The 21,425-nt window shown below is 42.2% G+C and overlaps 1 protein-coding gene across 6 annotated transcripts in view; it reads left to right on the top strand.

Annotated features, from left to right (window-relative positions):
- The window catches only part of LOC135901427 (cyclic GMP-AMP synthase-like receptor), a 90,172-nt gene that overhangs the window by 1,326 nt on the left and 67,421 nt on the right, over nucleotides 1-21,425 (top strand). For 4 of the 6 annotated variants that reach the window (XR_010564121.2, XM_065431216.2, XM_065431218.2 and 1 more), the window contains exons 2-4: nucleotides 14,568-14,775; nucleotides 16,912-17,017; nucleotides 20,407-20,634. Coding sequence is in view for 5 of the 6 variants with exons in the window: in XM_065431216.2 (XP_065287288.1) it covers nucleotides 14,609-14,775; nucleotides 16,912-17,017; nucleotides 20,407-20,634 (501 nt within the window). In the remaining variant the exon portion in view is untranslated. Of the gene's footprint in view, nucleotides 1-6,659; nucleotides 6,706-14,567; nucleotides 14,776-16,911; nucleotides 17,018-20,406; nucleotides 20,635-21,425 lie in introns of those variants that run through there. The other 2 variants (XM_065431217.2, XM_070539826.1) reach the window with 2 other exon arrangements.

The following is a 21,425-nucleotide window of genomic DNA, read 5'->3' as shown; positions in this document are numbered from 1 at the left end:
CACCAAGAATCACGTGCATTGACTCACCAGGTGCTTCAGCATTTTTTTGTACACTCTCCTTCCCATTGTGTTCATCTCCTTACTTGCCCATAGTGTCACCGGTTTCATCGGCCCTGTAATTCTTGGCTTCATGGGGCAGACGACCACTAGGGCCCATTGGCATGGCCGTGGGCCTAGAGGGCAGCGAAGGCCATTGCGTGTCTGTATCAGCCGGTGGAGGTGAATGTTTGCAACGTGCTCTCGTCGACCTTAAATTATCAGTAGACGCCGTTGCCGTCCTCGATGCACGCACAGGCAGAGGTGGTCGTGGTACCTGGGCCACACTAGGTAGTTATCCTGAAACAGTTTTGTGATCCTTCTGTCGCGAGCGTTGGTCACTTTGGCGAACAGATTGAGCAGCCTCTTTGCGTGATGATTGGCCTCTTGCCATTTTTCGAAGAATAGGAACCTCTTGTTTCATCTTCGGGCATTCCTTCGAAGTCACTTCGTGAGAGCCAGTACAGTTGGAGCATTTAAATGAGGACGCCTCACAGTCGATGGTATCGTGCTCTCCACCACAATGTGAGCAGGTGGCTTTGCTTCTACAAACAGCACTCACGTGTCCTATCTTGTGACATTTCCTGCACTGAATAGGCCTCGGAACGAATGGTTGTACTCGGTGTAGCACGTTGCCCACTTTGACCGACGCTGGTAATGTCGAAGAAGCAAATATTAACTTGATACATCGGGAGTGCCCCAAGTGATGAATCTCAAGAATGCGCATCGATGACCTCAAAAGACTCTTGAGGTCCGCATGCTTGATTTCAAGCTCCACGTCGGAAATCACTCCAGTTGTTTCCTTCCCGTAAGTAATAAAGGAGCGGATGGGGCTTGCGCTTAACTGTGGAATGGTCTTTAACTTCTCAAGTATTGCGGAATTTTTCACATCTATCGTCAGGATGTTCATGCGAACGTTGATCCTGATCTCGTTGATTTGCCCAGGGGCCACACTTTCGAAATATTTGGTTAGAAACTGCCTGCTGAGGGATCTCATGCGGTGTGACGTCGAGAGTAGCACGTAAGAAACCATGAAGGATTCCTGCTCACTCTGATTTGACGAAGTCGCCTCAGTCGACATACGGCGCATCTTCTTCATATGGCGGCCCATGACTACGGTTTACTCACTTTCAGAGTTCATGGCTTCTGGCGTTGAGCTCTCCCAGGAATCGAGCTGGTCTGAGCTTTCAAAGGCATGTCGTCCAAAAATGAGCGATGAAGTAGATGACTGACCTTGTTCAGGTGGTCATGGGAACATCTTCTTGCTCATCCTTGATGAAATGACTCATGAAAATGGCAAGAACATAAAAAAATGCATAACAGCGAGAGGCCCAGAGCACCAGTGAGCTCTGGGCACTTATTTCTCTTCAAATCACAATTGAGTAGAAAATGCACATGCACAAAGGCACTCAACTATGAAACAAGCAATCTGTGGGGTAAGTCTGCTCAGAAAGTATCAAGGTGTAAAGACTTTGCAAACGTGACGTAAATTTTTTAAACAAAAATCAAACAGCAATCTTCACTCTGACCTACGTCTTCACATTTCCCAAGCAATCACAATATTGAACATGTTCTCGGGTGGAAGAAATTAAGCTGTTAAAGAATCACTTGCCTGTAATCATACCAATAGACCAAAGCAGGGTTTAAGCCCCTTGTATATGAAGCGAGGTGAAAACCTCAGTTCTGCGTGATCACACACACACACACACACAAAAAAAAAACAGCAACAGTTCTTTATCAAGCAACTAGGAACAGTTCAATAAGCGCAAAGGCATGCATAAAATAGATCCAAGAACATGATCTGTGTGACAGCTGGTGCAACGATATAACATGGTGAGTAAAACTGGTGAAGTCAACTTTGCAAGTGCACCTTGGCTAGAGCAGCATGGTAAAGAACTGGCAAATGGCGTTCAGAACCTAAGTGAGACACCTTTAACCCGCATGATGCACTGTGGATAAACTGAACCAAAGCATGGATATGCCATGATCAACTTCGTCACTTAGCTGTGTAAACATGATTGAATGCGACAAACACCAAGATGACACAAAATACCATGAGAACAACAAATATCCCGCCAAACAATGGCGATCCTTTGCTGTCGTTACTGCTGCTCATGCCGCCTCGCGTTGAATGATTAGAACCATGTCACCAGCAAGCTTTTGAAAGTATTCGAGTCCCCAACCGTGCAACAATTGTTCTTCGACATGCTTTGACGATTTGGCCACAAGCTGCACGCCAAAGGCATTTCTTATTTTGCTCCGGAACCGTAAATCAAACGCAAAAGCACGAGCAACAATGCAGAAAACTATCGTGGATGGCTGCCTCCTTTCCTGTGTGCAGTTAGCTTGGCAGCCACTAGTGGCATGTCTGCCAGGGCACACTACGCTTATAGGAAGCATTCGATGAAATGGTGGCACAGCCCTGGGGGTGGGAAGGGTTGGTGCTGGCTGCCGCTGACGACGGAAAGCGGCAGCAGTGCGCACACACTAAGCAAGGCTCTCTTTGCATGTTCTTGCACCAAATATGCAAATGACTGCTGGTAAGATCACACACAAAAAAAGAAAAACACCGCAGTACAAAGTGGCTATGGTAACAAAGAACAAAAATGGTTCAGGAACTGTACATTCACACATATCTTTGAAAATATTTAAACACAGTAATTCACAATTTGAAATAAAGATAGGAATAGAGCAACAGAGGTATTTGCATGTTGATGGGAGTGAATGCATCAAGTACCACAGTGGTGTCATGTGCAGAAAGCGTGAATTACAAAAATTGCCTATTTCTAAATAAATTAATCGAGCAGCAAGAAAAATAAAGGGCAGTGTGTTAGTGCATGATGCGACTGTTGCTTTTTTTTTTTTTCGCAAACCAAACACCTTACAGCATTGGTAGCCTAGTCCCCAGCAAGTAACAAAGATGAATAGGCCAAATCAGGCGCTGACAATGTCATTTAGAAGGCAATTCCACATTTCGATGACTCAAGAAAAAGATGAGTACTTATAGATGTTACAGTGTGAAAGGAATAGGCGAATGCATTTTCAATTATTAGTCTGTCTAGAGTGATGATTCGAAAGTTTCGGGCATTCATCCTTATATTTATGAAAGTGTAGAAAGAAGAAGAAGAAAAAAACCTTTAGGCAGGATACCTTGTGCTGGCCAGCCAGAGTTGCCACATTCGCTTGCATATGGAGTGCTTTAACACTTTTCAGCCTGGCATACTTTGGATAAACAAATTTAAGTGCCCTATTTTGAATTTTTTTCTTTTGCATTGGTCATGTACTTTTGTACGGGCTGCAAGCTCTTACTGCTTACTCCAATATGGGCCGAATTAGTGTTTTGTACGATGTTGGTCTCACTCGAGGAGGAAAAAAGCTTTCTCCTTAACAAGCCAAGTTCTTTGAATACAATTGCATACAAATTTTATTAATGTGTACATCTCACTTTCAAAAACTTTGTTAATGTGATTCCCCAAATATTTTACTTTGTTAGCATGGTTGATGCCAGTACCAAATAGTTCATACTAAAAACAAAGTGGCGTCTTTTTATGAGTCATTGTAATTCACATTGTCTTATTTAGTTGACAAAATTCTTTAGGGATTTATTAAGCTTTGCTTGGTTCTTTGATTTACTAATCGCTGTGCAAATTAAACGATGGTTTTCAAAGAGCTTCATTGTTACTCTTGGTTCTCCTGCCACCGCAAACATGCGATGTGGCAGCCTGGAAAACACAATGGTGAGGAATCTATCAAGGGAGTTTCACTTAATAAATATAAGGCATTGCATGCTGTAGGGTAAGCTAATATTCAAGAGAAAATTTTTGAATTAACAGCAAGTAATTGAAGTTTTTATAATAGTAACGAGTGAAGGATGTGGTTAAATTTTTTAGAGAAATTATAAATATTGCGTCTGTCTGTAGTCTGGAATTTAATACCTGTAGCAAAGTCATGAGTATTTTCTAAATGCTGCATTGTGGTCAAAAGCCTCCTTTAGAAAACAGGTTAATTAAAGGAGAGCAAGTCGAGAATACCTTAGTAACATGCAATTCGCTGATGATATTGCCTTGCTTGGTAACTCACGGGACCACTTGCAATGCGTGCTCACTGACCTGGAGAAGCAAAGCAGAAGGGTGGGTCTAAAAATTAATCTGCAGAAAACTAAAGTAATGTTTAACAGTCTAGGAAGAGAACAGCAGTTTATGATAGGTAGCGAGGCACTGCAAGGGGTAAGGGAATACATCTTCTTAGGACAGGCAGTGGCCGCAGATCCGGATCATGAGACTGAAATAATCAGAAGAATAAGAATGGGCTGGGGTGTGTTTGGCAGGCATTCTCAGATCATGAACAGCAGGTTGCCATTACCCCTCAAGAGAAAAGTGTATAACAGCTGCATCTTACCAGTACTCATGTGCGGGGCAGAAACCTGGAGGCTTACAAAAAGGGTTCTACTTAAATTGAGGACGATGCAACGAGCTATGGAAAGAAGAATGATAGGTGTAATGTTAAGGGATAAGAAAAGAGCAGATTGGGTGAGGGAAAAAACGCGAGTTAATGACATCTCAGTTGAAATCAAGAAAAAGAAATGGGCACGGGCAGGACATGTAATGATGAGGGAAGATAACCGATAGTCATTAAGGGTTACAACCTGGATTCCAAAGGAAGGGAAGCGTAGCAGGGGACGGCAGAAAGTTAGGTGGGCGGATGAGGTTAAGAAGTTTGCAGGGACAACATGGCCGCAATTAGTACATGACTGGGGTAGTTGGAGAAGTATGGGAGAGGCCTTTGCCCTGCAGTGGGTGTAAACAGGCTGATGATGATGATGATGATGAAGTCGTGATCTTTCAAGTAACTCAAGCGGGCTTTATTTGTCATCATCATCATCCTCAGCCTATTTTATATCCACTGCAGGACGAAGGTTTCTCCCTGTGATCTCCAATTACCCCTGTCCTGCGCCAACCGGTTCCAACTAGTGCTCGCGAATTTCCTAATTTTATTGCCCCACCTACTCATCTGCCGTCCTCGACTGAGTTTCCCTTCTCTTGGCACCCATTCTGTAACCCTAATGGTCCACTAGTTATCTAACCTGCGCGTTACATGAGCTGCCTAGCCCTATTTTTTTTCTCTTGATGTCACTTAGAATATTGGCTATACCCGTTTGCTCTCTGATCCAAACTGCTCTCTTCCGTCTCTTAACATTATGCCTAGCATTCTTTGTTCCATCGCTCTTTGCGTGGTACTTAACTTGTTCTCAAGCTTTTTTGTCAGTCTCCAAGTTTCTGCACCATTTGTCAGCACCGGTAAGACGCACTGATTGTACACCTTCCTTTTCAAGGATAATGGTAAGCTTCCAGTCAGGAGCTGACAATGTCTGCCGTATGTGCTCCAACCCATTTTTATTCTTCTGCGAATTTCCTTCTCATGATCAGGGTTCCCTGTGAATAATCGACCTAGGTAAACGTACTCCTTCACAAACTCTAGTGGCTGACTGGCGATCCTGAACTCTTGTTTCCTTTCCTGGCTATTCGCGATTATCTTTTTTTTTCTTTATTTGTTTAATTCATTCCATACACACAATACACAGTACTATTTAGACCTGTAGCTTTGGCAGCTAGCTTGGGGTCCAATAACAAAATAGACGTAACAAGAACTGTTTACTTATTGTACGAGACAACTTAAACACACATTATTAAAGCATTTTTACGGGGAAAATATAGGATAAACAAAAGACTATGTTATGACTTCAGGGGATACAAACAGAAAGACCTTGTCAGCATTCATGAAAGAAGTTTTTTAAGCATTGTACAAGGTTTTGTCTAGTCTTTACACTGAGTGGGAGTGCGTTCCATATTATAGCACCGTTGAACTCCACGAGTCTCTGTCCATATACATTGTGACATGCTGGTTAGTAGCTGCCTTCGTGTTTCGTGCCGAAAAATTTACTATTGTGATAGGTAGCAGATTATTAAAACGTATTATTGCATTGACTGCCTGAGCAACTTTTACTTTGTATGCCTCAGTGAACGGCAGAACACAAAGCAATTGAAACAGAGGTTTACTTTGTTCAGTATGTTTAGAAAAGGTAACTATTTGTAGCACCTGTTTTTTTGAAGACCGATGGCAGGTTCTACATAGGCTTTGTATCTATTGCCCCAAGACTCTAAGCATTAATTAAGGTGACTCTGTATAAAAGCAAAGTAAAGTATGTTTAAACTTGAGGGTCAAACATTGATGGGCTTTTAACAATAAATGACAAGCATACAACAGTTTAGAACATACCTTACCACTTTGATATTTCCAATGCATATCAGATTCAAACCAAACACCTATATACTTGTAGCGGCATGCTCTGTTCAACTGGACATTATTCAAAAATACAGACAAGGAGCTACAATTCGTGTCCTCTCTCCTGAAATGGAAGACTACAAAATTGGTTTTGTCAATGTTAAGTGTAAGCTGATTCTGCATGAAGTATTTCGTGATACGACCGAGTTCTTGATTTATTTTGCCCTGCAGTTCTTTAATATTGCCACAACAAAAAATAAAGCCGTAACATTCGCATATAATAAATCTTCAGAGCATGTTAACACTGATGGAAGATTGTTGACCTACAGGGAGAAGATGGGCCCAAGGACAGAGCCTTGCGGAGTGCCCATCGAAACACCATGTGAGGTGGACATGAAGTTATTAATTACAACATACTGCTTCCGTTCCGAGAGATAACTATTTAGCAGATCCGATATTCACCCCCTAAAACTATAAGTATACAGGTTATGCAATAATATTATATGATTAGCTGTATCAGATGCTTTATTCAAGTCTAGAAATACAACGGCAATCTTATTATCATGTAATGCTGTATTAATCAATTGTGTAAGTGCAAGAACTGCAGATGATGTGGATCTGTGAGGATGAAACCCATGCTGATTAGGACATATACCTAATATTATGTTTACCTAAAAAGTCCTGCATGTGTGTACAAATTATTTTCTCAAACAAAGTATTAAACATGCTCAGAACAGAAATTGGTGTATAATTGCTGGGGGCAGAAAGATCTTCTTACTTATAAATTGGTACTACCTTTGCTACTTTCAGGGTGTCAGGGTATTTTCCTGCCTCCAAGGAGTCATTAAACATATGAAACGGATGAATACCTAATATATCTCCATTATCTTTCAATCATCATCATCATCATCATCCGCCTGGTTACGCCCACTGCAGGGCAAAGGCCTTTCCCATACTTCTCCAACAACCCCGGTCAGGTACTAATTGTGGCCATGTCGTCCCTGCAAACTTCTTAATCTCATCCGCCCACCTAACTTTCTGCCGCCCCCTGCTACACTTCCCTTGGAATCCAGTCCGTAACCCTTAATGACCATCGGTTATCTTATTACATGTCCTGCCCATGCCCATTTCTTTTTCTTGATTTCAACTAAAATGTCATTAACTTGCATTTGTTCCCTCACCCAATCTGCTCTTTTCTTATCCCTTAATGTTACACCCATCATTCTTCTTTCCATAGCTCGTTGTGTCGTCCTCAATTTGAGTAGAACCCTTTACGTAAGCCTTCAGGTTCCTGCCCCATAGGTGAGTACTGGAGTATCTTTCAGTAACATGAAGGAAATTCTATCTAGTCCCGCTGCCTTACTTACAGAAAGGTTTTTCACTACTGTTAAAATATCCACCACTACCACAAATATCCACCAATATCATGCGTCGCGAAGCTATCACTAACAGGTTGTATTGGTACGGCGGATTCATAAGCGGGAGGAAGTTGCGCTGCTAGTGATGGCCCTATGTTAGAAAAGCAGTCATTAAAAGCATCTACCGTAGCTTGATCGACTAGTTCGGGTAATACAGGCTGATTTGGGCGTTACCGATTACATCATTTACAATAGTCCATATTTTTTTCGTGTTTCTGTCAGCCTGCTGTTCCATAGAGGAGTAATATTGTTTTTTTTTTGTTTCTGCATAAGAGATACTGATTTATTTCTGAAGCATTTAAATTGGCCCCTTTTAGTAGGAGTTAGGCCTGTGTTCCTTCCATTTGTGGTACCACTTATCATATTCTTTTGACACAAATACAATTTCATCGGTCATCCAGGCACAGATGGGCTTACTGTAATTGTTATGCATTATAGGGATGCTACTAAGACTTATCACATTTCTAAGAGTTTCTTCAAATTTTAGATATTCAATGTTAACGTCACTGTCATACAAGACGTAAAAATCAGATTGTTCAAGGTTTTGCGAAGAAGCTTATGATCAACCTTCGTACGCATATGTTCGACCGGCGACTTCTGTCTGGGCGGATTGATTTGTATAACAAGAAAAATGGGTAAATTATCAGCTATTACATCAGAGTAAGTTCCAGCACTCACCCCAGTATTTATGTTGCGTAGAGCATGATTTAATAAGGTGCGAGATTGTCAGTAAGGCGAGTAGGTTCTGTGATAAAATTGCTCAAGCCAAATGACTGGAGAAGTAGTGTATAACTGTTTTGCGCATAACAAGCTAAATCAATGTTAAAATTACCAACCATAATGGTATTACATTACAGCCAATCCTCCCGATTCACCTGGGAGACTCCCGATTTTTTACTGAACTTTCTGATTGTACGGTCACTGTCTTATATCTCGAGAAAAGTGGTCTCTGTTCACGCAATAATGGTTTTTGTGAAACTGGCACTGTGAAATCTAAAGCCACATCGTAATCATCAGCATCACCAACAACGGCTGCACTAGCACCATCAGTATCATCAACGAAGCAGCCGACTACAATGCCTAGTAAGCCTACCAAAGCCAGAGCCTACGTAGCTCTTGCATTTCATGCAGGCCTTCCTCCATGGTGCATCTTGTTGCTGCTGCTTGCAAGGCATTGCTGCTTGTGTGTATGATTAGTGTTGGCTAGGACGTGTGTATGCGGTGCACCGTGTAAAGCTACAATCCTTGTGTGCTTGATGCCATGGCGCTATCAAAGCCCAAAGAAAGGTATTTGCAGAAGTTCTTGCAATCTGATACTTCTGAATTTCTGTGCTTTTTGACATAAAGAAAAGGAGAACCTTATGCATTTTGTACAACTTGTGGATGCGACGTAAGCACACGGTGGCAAAGGCGACTTCAAACTGCACGTTTCCACGGCGCACCGCTGAGCAGCAAGACAACATTGTGAACTTTCTCCGGAACAACTGCGACGACAGTGTCATACATGTGGAGTGCCTGTTTACGGGATTTCTCGTCGAACACAGCCTACCCCTTAGTGTGAGACCACGTATGGGGGGGGGGGGGCTCTTCTACGGAAAATGTTTCTGAAATGCGACGATGCCTAGCATTATGGATGTCGACACAATTCTGAAACGCAACTTAGAAGAATACAGAGGAGGCCAACCTGAAATTTATTTCACAGGCATCGCTCTCGAGTCTTCGTTTTTTTATGCAGAGTTTCCCTCAGCTGCTGCCCCGAGATTCCAATGAATCTGCTGAAGACGATTTAGATGCTCTCGAAGCTGAGCTTGCCACACTACAGGCGTACAGTCTTCAAGAGCACATCCTGAATGAAGAAGGGTGGGACGTGCAGTGGTCTATGGTTGGAAAAATGAAAAACACCGATAGGAAACATGTTTCACCGAGTTGCTAAGGTGATGCTTGATTTACTCGTGATACTGCATAGCAAGCAGAGTGTGAGAGGATTTTAGCATGGAGCGAGAAACTAGAACGGAATTCTGCTCATCAATGTGCAACACAACCCTTCAACACCTGCTGCTAGTGAAGGGCCATCAGTCTGGATCATGTTTTGAGTAAAGCTACTCGGACAAATTTCTGAAGTGAGCAAAGCCTGCTACTGCAAGGTCCCTGCAAAAGGACTCATTGAACACTGCCTGAAAGTTTCAACCACCCTCCCCCGGTCCCACCGGAAATTCAAACAGTGAATGCAACACCACCTCCCTTTGGCGCGAATAAAAAGTCTCCTGATTGTCGATCTCGCCAGGTTGGTAGGTATGGTATTACTATCAGACTCGAGCCTCAAGACTCAAACTCAAACCTGCCTAGGAAAGGTACCATCAACGAGTTAGGAGGTCGGTAAACCACACCAACAATTAAACTGAAATCAAGTCTTATAAACAGTGCTTCCATATATTCATCAGTACTTGGGAGAGAAGGCAGAACTTGAAAATGGATGTTTTCTTTAACAAAATATGTGACGCCTCTGCCTCGCAAACAAGAATCGCAGGGTTGTGACAAGAATGTGTATCCGTGAATATTGATTCTATCGTTAGACTTGAGCCATGTTTCCGAGACAGCAATTAGGCCAAACAATGATTTATTACATGAAATACATGCAACCAAGGTGTTAAAGTTCTTATGAATACTCCGAACATTGCATTGAAATATAGAACATGTATTGATGTTTCCGAACTTATCAACCTGGGAAGATATGAAAGCCATACTTAAACAGAAAGAAAAATTATTCTTAGCTAATGAGTATTAGTATAGTTAACCCATGCTGGACAAGTCCGCCTCGCAAGTTATGTGCACAACAGGCGAATTGTTCCCCTTTCGCATAAGCACTTTGCCTTGGGAAAACTAAATGTATTTCCAGTTCTTCCCTTGCCACACATGTCGTGCCTTGCCAGACAGCATTTCATTCTCAATTCAAAGATGTTTGTTCACATAAATTGCCTCATGAGCACTCGATCATGGAAAACTAACAACAACATTAAGCCTCTTCTTGTATTTTGACTGTACCTGGTGGGCGTTTTCAACGTCACCTTTGCGTATAGCGCTGAGGTACGTAGCAATTTCCTCTACTCTTTCCATGAGGACTTTGTTTTCGACCACTGGAAGACCTTTGATCTCGAGGTTCATATTTCTACTATACTGTTTCATGTCAATGATTTCCTTCTTTGCGATATCAAGTATCTTTCAGAGCTCTTAAATTTCCTTTCTGGACTGGTCATACTGGGCATTTACTCCGTGAGTTCACTACAAAATCAGGAACATCTTTCTTGAATTTCTCAAAGCCTTCATTAATAATGGTGAGATAATCTCATATTCCAAACAGTTTAGCATGAACTTCAGCATTGGAACCCTCCACTCGTTGCCACCCCCATTGTCATGGCATTTGCAAAAGCACCCGTTTTCCCTACCAGATCCATCAGAACCTTCACAACTTCCTTAACGCTACCCGGTTGTTTCTCCCCGAGGGCCTTCGCCACCCCACCAAAGCCGTCTGCCGTAACTCACACTTAGGTATTGGCCCAGTTAACCTGACCTGTTTACACAAAAACAAGAACCTTCAAGAGAACATACTGCACGTACATTGCACGTTCAACACTTGGCAGCAACAACGACGACTATGCATGCGTGAACTCAATACGAAAAACATACAACACCAACCTGAAAAAAATGATAAAGCCTCATCAGTCAGCCTGCATTCACCGTCGCTGCTACTGCCAGAATGCTGGGCTAGACAATCGCCTGCTCGCTTCAAGCGATATCAGTTCCTGTTGCTGTTGCTTTGGGTAGATGGCGGTACTGACGATTGTTGACATGGGCAACACACCCGAAGGTAATGGCATCCACGACCAAAGTGTTGATGGAGAACACTCTTGCCCCAAAGGAAGCTTCCCTTGGGAAATCAGGACGAGTCACCAGTAACAGCCAACTGCAAAATACGATGGAGCTTTATTAGTCAGCGTGCATTCATCATCGCTGCTACAGCAATCTATCTTGTACTGCTATCTTTGTCTTGTGCATGTTAATCTTCAACCCCACTCTTACACTCTCTCTGTTAAGGACCTCAATCATTTGTTGCAACTCGTCTCCAGTGTTGCTGAATAGAACGATGTCATCTGCAAACCGAAGGTTGCAGAGATATTCGCCGTCGATCCTTATTCCTAAGCCTTCCCAGCTAATAGCTTGAATACTTCTTCCAAGCATGCAGTGGAGAGATTGTGACTCCTTGTCTGACCCCCTTTTTTTATAGGTATCTTCTTACTTGTGTACAATTAAGGTAGCTGTGGAATCTCTGCAGATATTTTCCAAGATATATACATAAGTGGTCTGTACTCCTTGATTACGTAATGCCTCTATGACTGTTCGTATCTCCACTGAATCAAATGCCTTTTCGTAATCTATGAAAGCCATGTAGAGAGGCTGATTGTACTCTGCAGATTTCTCGATTACCTGATCAATGACATGGATGTGATTGATTGTAGAGTATCCCTTCCTGAAGCCAGCCTGTTCCCTTGGTTGACCAAAGTACAGTGTTATGATGTTCTCCATTAACTTGCACCATGTGCTAGCCAATAGTATCGGTATGTGCTGTACGTCTCAACGAGCTGCTTGTTTCTGTTTTTATGGACATTATCACTTTCATGTACAACCAGTTAGCAGGAAGCTCCACTGTTTCCAACGATGAGGCAAATATCTTTTGTAGAAGTGTGGACGACTGAGTTGTGTAGTGTTTAAGAAATAGAGTATTAGGAATTTTGTCCGGGCAAAGTGATTTTTTGACATCAAGTTGTAAAGGCAGGTTAAAAACTCTAGATGCTGATATTGTAACCTGAGGCATTTCGAATTCATTGCCTCTTAGTGGGATATGTAGAGGCTGTTTGCATGTAAAGACTGACTGGATGTAAGGGCTGAAAGAATTTGCAGCGGTATAGATATTCACTGATACTATCAGAAATTTCACTTTTATTCACAGGGTCTGTCTGGCATAGATAAATACTTCCAGAATTTACACAGTTGATCTTTCATGAACTTGGTCAAAGTGTAAGAAAAAGTGCTCTCTTGCAGTCTTTAGTTGTGATTCATACTGATCTGGAAGCTTGAAGAAGAATGCAGATTTCTTTTTATTTTTGTGTGTTTTTTCCACTTTTATTTTAAAGGCAACTCCTACTTTTTCTTTATCTATATTTAGGATATTGTCATTTTCAAATGGCATTGACAGTCCTTTCACCTGTAGGATAGTCCAGTTTCCTTAGAAACTAATCAATAATTTTAAATAACCGATAAATAACTCAAACCGAGACAGGTAGCTGCTTCGCGTGACGTCCACGAGGAGTCCATGATGTTGGATCCTACACTGCCGTAATGTAAACACACAGAATGTGTGCTAAACACGCAGTACACGTGGTGTCACTGCCAAAAAGGCGAAGCTGATGTCATCTAACCACATGGGGAGCCTTACCAGCTCTTTTGAACTGGACAGCAGCGATATCAGCTTCGATTTGAGTGACGATTTCAGCGACTACATGAGTGCTGAAAGATCACCGTTCGCTTTTGACTTGCCTCCGCCCAAGGCAGCTGACATGCCCCAAGCTCAATGCATTATGCTGCGGCAAGATGAAGAGAAGCATCGATATGATGCCTGTCAAGATGACTAGTGTCGGCTGGCATCTTGTATAAAAAGGAGCCAGCTTCGTCATTTCTAGGCAAAGTGGCAGTGTAGACTCTGACTTCACAAAAACAGATAGGCCAGTAAAAAGTCATACATTCATGGGCATGAGTTGAGAACACTTTAAATTCACTCAAATTTGCTTTAAATTCATTCTTTAAAATTCATTTTCAGGAGAACTAAATTACTTGCAGTCATATCGTTTGGCATGGAATTCCTTGCATAGTCTTTCTTCTTTTGGTGGGAATTAAGTCTTGCCAGTATGTTCGATTCCATTTTTCAGCTTTTGTTGCATTAAAGAAGTTGTCCAGCAGTATTTCAAGGTAATCTATTGCAATTTCATTGTTTTTCTTGCTGTAATTTTTAACTGCTATGTGAGTCCTAGTGCCACTATGCAACATGTGGCTGCCTAGGCGATACAATTCTGAAAGTAGAAGCTTGTGATTAGATATGCTGTCTTCTATGCTGATTTTGGAAGCTAAAAAGAGAGACTTAAATGGCCTGTCCTGTTGCTTTCTATCCCTTTGTCTTCTGTTCTCTTTTCCAATAACTGGACATTTCTTAATAATACCCCTTAATCAAACACTACTGCACTTGAAAATATTGGTGTCTAAGTATGCCATCTGCCTACTTCTTAATGTTACGCACATAAATCTTTTATTCTGTTACCCATTGTACCGTGTCGGCGTATTTTTCAAGTTCTTTTTTTTTCTTACCTCTGAATTTCAGAGTTATACCAATGTCACACTATGACTTTTTATCGTGATCGAGCCTAGTCCGGATAGAAATTCTTGACCACAATTGGCCCTCTCCTGCAGCTTACGTAAAGAAGCCAACCACAACGGAGAAGTACAATCCCAGTTGATCGAGATCGAATGTGTGCTATGTGCCACCGGTATTATAGATTAGCACTTTCATGAAGCAGTACAGGAGATAGATCAGGCCTTTGAAACCGTGAAGCACATTTGTGGAAACAAAGTATGCATAGGGAACTTAGATTGTGAGAATGAAATCTGTAGCTAGTAAAAGTTGGTTGGTGTGCTTGAGGTAGTAAGCATTAAGACACCTTGAAAGCCATGCCTGTCTGCATGCTGCCATGCTGGTGCTTTAAAGTGTGTACATATTCACTGCAGTTTCATCTGTGGTCCTGTGGTTGCTGCACTGAACACGAGCCATGGCAGTGGACGTGAAACCAGAACACAACATGCAACGTCTGCACAAGGCTTTGTCCAAGGACAATAATATCACGGAGAGGAACAAGTCAATCCTGAACAAGCTCTTAAAGGACCTCTGTGAAGAGATGAAGAAGGAGAACCGCTTGTTCGCTCTGATATTTAACAGGTAGGGCAAGGATAAGCTTCATTTGCTGTGTCAAACTGTGGAACTGTGAGCATTCATGCTGATTGTGTGCTAAGGAATATCGGCATCCATCTGAATGTAACATGGGACTAGACGAACACACTCGAACAGGATTTTAAGAAAGAAAGCTTTTAGCTTGAAAGGGCCGCTGAAACGGTTCGGTCAAATTTTGTAGACGCGTAGGGTACAGCTTAAATGGTACATTCGCACCACAATTTAAGTGAAGCGTTATGTATTAATGGAGCTACAAGCGATTAGAAGTTACCCTACTCCCTAGCCATGCTTTTCCTCAACTCGTATGCTGAGCGATCAGGGCTAAACTCCGCTTTCACTAGTTCTGCGTCACGATGCGACATCACATCGTCCACTTCTGGTTGTTTTGGAACCTCCCCCCCCTGCCTGATACTTTTCCGCTTGGCCGTCGACCCCAAGTGAGAGCTATCGAAGCAGCGTGCGTTGCGAGCATTCTGTTGTAGCACCGAGTGTTTCTGGTATTCCGGTAATCGCGCACTAGCTGAACATTTCGACGGAACGGTGGAGGCTTAAATTCAAGCTGATGAAGGAACTTTAGTGTCGACGCACGTGAGCTGCCTGATCGGCCTCCATGGTGTTGCTCTAACCAAGTATAAAACATTTTTAACATTTACACAAACAACATGTTAACGATTACACTCCTGTGAAAAATTTACACCAGCAGCAAAGAAGATTACATTTTGTTACTGCTACTGTGTCTGGTTGAGCTCTATGCCACCAGGTGGCTGCACCGTGCAGACCATTCACATTTGTGCTTCTGTTCATTCCGTGAAACGACACACCTTGCTCTTGTGTTTACCCTAATACCGGACTCGTGAAACGTTATTGCGTCAGTAATCATCCGGTGTAAAGTCACGGCCGCAATCACACAAATCCTGGCGCCGATCAGATAGTGGCAGTCCATTGCGCTGCAGCCAGTCCGCTCGTCTACTGGCTCGCAGAGGGACACGATGTCGCAGCTGGACATATTGCCAGTCGCTATGTTTGCAGTCCACAATGCAACAAAGTCGAATCACAGCACTCATGAAAAGACAGACCGAAACCGATGGCAAAGCTCTTGTCAAAGAGGGAGTACGTTGTAAGACAAGCAGACGACACTTGCTGTGTGCCGGAAGTGCTTAAGTGTACTGAAAAATTGTTCTTGTGCATTCTCTTTACTTTACTTTCTTTTTATAAAAACAAATTAACTAACATTCCAACTATTACGAACCTCATTTGTTTACCATAAAGCTGGAAAAATTATCGATCACGCGCCCTGGTCATCCAATTGGATAGCTCGCCCCACTGACGTCATATGCGAGCAATAAAAACAGCGCTAAACGACGGGACGAGTGAAGGGACACAGACAACGGCGCTGACTAACAACCAAAGTGTGTTTATTCCGTCAGTCAGCATATATATGCTCCGCCGCTATGAACCAACCAGCCCAAATGCGTACTCTTTTGCAGTTTACGTCATATGGGTGATTTCCGTCATATGGGTAGGGGCGGCTTAAAATTCCACCGAGCAGGGTGCTGCGATCGGCAGCAATGTGCATTTTTAAAACCTTATGATAAATTACACACTTTATGCAGAGCACTTAGATGTGTCAATTAATGATCAGAAGGACCTACTCTAACGACTCAGTACGTTGTTATCGTCCAAATCGTTTCAGAGTCCCTTGAGGAGAAGTCTTTCTGGTCTGGGGATCAAATTTGGCACCAGTGCCTTTCTGGACCAGTTGCTCTGCCAGCTGAGCTAACCATGAGGCTAGCAGAAAGTAGGGTGAAAGTGAATTTATTGACTTCTGTAAGGGTGCAGGAGCATAGAATGCTGAATGAGCAACTGAGGTCTTGAGAAGTTCACTAGGTAGAGGAAATGTTACAAAAAGAAAAGTTCACATTTTTTTGCAGATAATGTGATGCTGCAAATCAGGTTCGTGCTACTGTTAGGTAGGGGTAGTTTTCCCTTGCTGAACAGCATGCATTAGGGCTTGCTTGCATTAGTTACATGTTTTACATTGTTGCTGACCAGAAAATGATGCACAATTTGAAAACAGCGGCGCAAGTGTGCAGTATTTGTGTTAGTGAATGTTGAACATTTCAGGCTATATTACACTGGAAGCAGCTACGAAGGGCTGCGCATACGGCAAGCTGATGAATTCGACATCAATCTTGTTATGAAACTGCCTGTTGAGGAAGATGATTTTAAGGTAACAGACATTTCTTATATTTTGCCACCAACTAGTTTTACAGTGTAAAGCTTGCCATTATTTTAACTTAATATACTACAAAAGACAATGAGACAATTTTAGCAGCATTTTTGTAAAAGCCCCTTTTTCCTCATTATCATGTCCTTCTTCATCATTGTGCTATTTAAGTCCACTGCAGGATGAAGGCCACTACCGGTTATTTCCAGCTGGCTCTGTTCTGCACCAGCTAACTTCATCCTGTGCCTTTTTAATCGCATCACCGCATATTTCTGCAATCCTTGAATCCATTTTGCTTTTTGAAAGCAATAGCTTTCTGTAAATTCTTTGTGGAATTTTGTGGCGGTTCTTTTTGTTAGTCTTTTAACCGCAGTACAGCCCATGTATATATAAAGGATCAGCTGTACTAGCCCTACAGTTATGCCGATGACACGCTTTGTTGTTCATGCAGGGTGTCCCAACGTCACTTCATCCAGATGTTGCCTAAAATTTTGCTGCGTGAATTTGTTTATATCTTGAAAATGTGACGGCACAGTTCGGTTTTGTTCAATGCAAGATGGCTCATGATTGATGAACACTTAAGTAGGTCCGTTAGATCAGCTGCTGTAACGGCAGAAGTTAGGAGTTCGTCGTTTGTTTTGTAAAGAACACTTCAAGTCAAGTCGATTTGTCACACTGAATATGTGTCAGCAGGTATGTGGCACATTTGAAGGCTTCCAGTAAATGGAGAAGTTCAGTAGCCACACTAGCTGCGCTTAAGCTGTCAATGTTCAAATCACCACGAAGTACCAAAGTGTATTTGCGATCATTGCTCCATCAATAGCTTCTTTTCAAGTCACCCTCTAGACGCCCTGCAAGTTTCGGCTTCATAGGTTAATTGACAGTCAGCAAATTTGTTAGTAATTTAATCATTGGTTTATTCACTATACCTCTCTTTAGAAGATGCCACTGGGATAGTCGTACTGTATAGCACATGCCTCCAGGCCCTTGTGTTTCAAGGGCTCTAAGGAGGCAGTAGTGCTCTAGCATATCTTATAACCTGATAGATTTTTACACATCGTATTATTTTCTTAAATGCATCTCAATGTTCAAAGCACACGTCATACGTCATCGCCATAACTTATTATACAGATTTTACGCACTTTAGTGCGACTACTTTTAAGGCTCCTTTACAGCCACGTCACACCAATTTCATAGAACTCATAATTACACTGCGAACTCATCACCAAGGACATGGCGCTCTTTGGCCATACCTGGCCCTTGCGCCATTAAACATCAATCATCAATCAATTATTCACTATACCTCAAAGGTCTTAAGAAATAGGACATTATGTGAGGACACCATTACGTTGTGTCCACAAATTGTGTCCGCAAATTGTTCCAGAGCTCCAAGTCCAAGTTATTTATTCCAGAGCTCCTGCAATGTTTCTTTCTGAATTTATTCTCTTTATTTTGCCTGTGGGCTTATGGTAGTTATCTTAAGTGCGCTAGTTACTTATAGCTTTTAAGACAAGCTTCAGATTGTAATTGTGGAAGTCGTCACATTTTGGAATGTAATTTCACTAAATTTTCATTAAGGTTGAAAACATACCCAGAAAGAAGGAAAGACAAATACTGGTTCACCATTATGCTCAGCCTAGAGCTCTTCTTACAGTGAACTTTATTATGGCTTCATGCTATACCCACAGGGAAATCCAGATGCATTACATTTGTGTTCTTTTTCTGTAGGCTTCTCAGTACTGAAGATACTTTCTGCTAGAACATTGTTAACAAGTACAGAAGTTAATTGCTGCTGCACACTATTGTGTGGTAATAATTCAGACAGGCTGATTGCCAATTGGATCTTTGGGCACCCTGCGGCAGTGCTCACTTGCACTGCATTCAGTAACCTTCTAATAATCTGTGACCTCAGATTGCTTTTGGCAATTCCTCTCAATGCCTTTGATAGCTGTTTAGTACGTAATACCCAACTGCCTTCATATCTTTGATAATCTCTGGATCACTTTTGATATGCCAGAGTTCACTTTTATGCTTTTGACAGCCTTCATACTTGCTGTCAAGACTGTTGCCTTACATATAGAATTCATATTACATACGACCTTACCTGGGCAACTCACATTACTAATATAGTGAACAATGCCAACCGTGCTCTTGGTTACTTAAGGCGAAACTTTTTTAAGGCTGCACACACTTTGAAATTATTGCTTTATAAAACACTAATATGCCCAAAATTAGAATACGCTGCATCACTCTCTTAATTAACACATTAGAATTAGTTCAGAATAACGCTGGTCGTTTTATTCTTTCGAATTATAACAGAACTGCCAGCGTAACAGCCATAAAAACTAGCCTTTCTCTTCCATCTCTAGCAGCTCGACGTAAACTTTCCCTGTTTATCATTATTTAACAAAATTTTTCACCACACACTACTGCGTGATGTCTTAATCCATACTCCGCACTACGTATCTCGTCGCATCGATCATTCTTACAAGGTTCACATCCCTTATTGCAACACAAATACATTCTCCCCGTCATTCGTACCTCGGACATCACCAGAGTGGAACCACCTTCCCGCCAACATTATATCCATCAGCGATAATCTTTTGTTTCGTGATGCCTTAACCAACATTACTTGCTAGAATGCTGTTGTCCTTCTTTTGTAATAGCTTTTGTAATTGCTCATTGTATTCCTACTGAATTATTTGTCAAATTGTATTTCTATGGGGTACATGTTTCTCTCGTAAGGCTTGCTGTTTGAATTTACTTGTAACCCACTCCCCTCTATAAAGCCTTCACAGGCCTTGAGGGTATAATAAATGAAATATGCTCATTCCACCTACCATGTTACAGTTTGTTGCATGGCCGCTCCAGAGCTTGATTTTGAAGCAGCACTCAACATGTGCCGTGCACCTGCACACTTCATTGCGAGGCAGCACGTCTCCTTGTTGCAAACTCAGCACTTCGATGGTGCCATTGATTTAGCACGATTCTTAGAAATTACAGTGCCCATGTTCAGTCTATGCTGATATGCCTTATTTATTATTTATCTTTTACGCTTATTATTGCCATGGACAACCTGTTACATGACCGTGTAAATACTTTCTGTATAATTATATCACCTGTAAAGAATAAACTTTGCAGGCTTGAGGATGCTTGGGCAGTTTTTGGGCCTCACTTTGTTGAAAAGATGCTCTTATTGGTTTAATGCTGTGGAAGGATGTCTACACTGCAAGTCACTAAACCCCACCTGTGAATATATGACTTGCAAGATGTTCGGTTTGGGGCTTGTGATTACATACATTTAGGACAAATGTGCAAAACTTGGGACTGTAGGTGTCCCTGTCTGAAGTGCAAGCTGTGTATGGTATGTATGGTGTGGTGTGGTTTTCCAGCTGGTTGCCGAAACACCTGGTCATGTGAGCTACACTCTGACCAGGGTTTGCTACGAGCGCCTACTGGAGACCATGAAGGGGCCAGAAATTAAGTCTTTTTGTGACGTATTCAGCAACGATCTCAAGTTTCAGCCCTTATTGTGGCAGCAGTGGTTGCAGTCTGTCATGGATAAGGCCCGGGAAGCCTATAGGCTACAGCACGAAAAGGAAGACTCTGAATATTTTGAGGTGCGTACTATATTTGCACGAATATAATGCAAGCTTTTTTCAGAAATTTCTCAACTTAGAAAGCGCCTCATGTTGTAGTCAAGTTTGTCACACCAACATAACGCATAAAAAACACATTTATTTTCACCTGCTCACCATCTTCTCCATGCTCGCTGCCCTTTGCCTTGCATAAGAGCAGCGAGCTGGCAGTTGCAAATGTGCATTTTTTAGTCTTTTTTCTCTTGATTGAGGATGTTGTTTGTTCCCCATCAACGTAGTTGTGGTGTATTCATTGTAGCCATGACGATCAGCGCTGCATTTGGCCAAGTGCGGGTCTCTTTCTTTAGCCCAGCTGTGCGACGCCACGCCCTGTCTTGGAGGTTATCTCCGGCGGAGGCAAAGACTGGGTGGGGAGCTGGGGTGGCTGGTGGCTGCGTTTGCCATGTCTTCGGGCGCGCACCTATAGGCCTGGAGGTTGCATAACCTTAAGTTTTGAAGATGTGTTTGCTTCCCTCGTTTTGTGCTCTTCACCATACTAGGATTGTCACTGGGTATGTTTGAAGTCATAGAGTGAAATTGCTTCATGTTTGCACATGTGGGCGTAATTAATCAGGGAATGTTTGCTGCAATTATACAGCCGATAAAACCATGAACCTTACTTGTTGAAGTTGTGTAATATTTTACTATCGCAATCCATGCTTTGCCTTTCGCGTGAAACTGCCACTTTTTCTTTTTGATATGCTTGATTTGACTGCACCAATAAATAAATGTTATACTGATGTGAACTGGGCTCATGAGTTTGTGTATTTTAT

Source organism: Dermacentor albipictus, chromosome 6 (genome assembly GCF_038994185.2).
Source record: "Dermacentor albipictus isolate Rhodes 1998 colony chromosome 6, USDA_Dalb.pri_finalv2, whole genome shotgun sequence".
NCBI classification, from domain to species: domain Eukaryota; kingdom Metazoa; phylum Arthropoda; class Arachnida; order Ixodida; family Ixodidae; genus Dermacentor; species Dermacentor albipictus.
The sequence above is the reverse complement of the archived record's forward strand: the minus strand, read 5'-3'. Positions and strand labels throughout refer to the sequence as shown.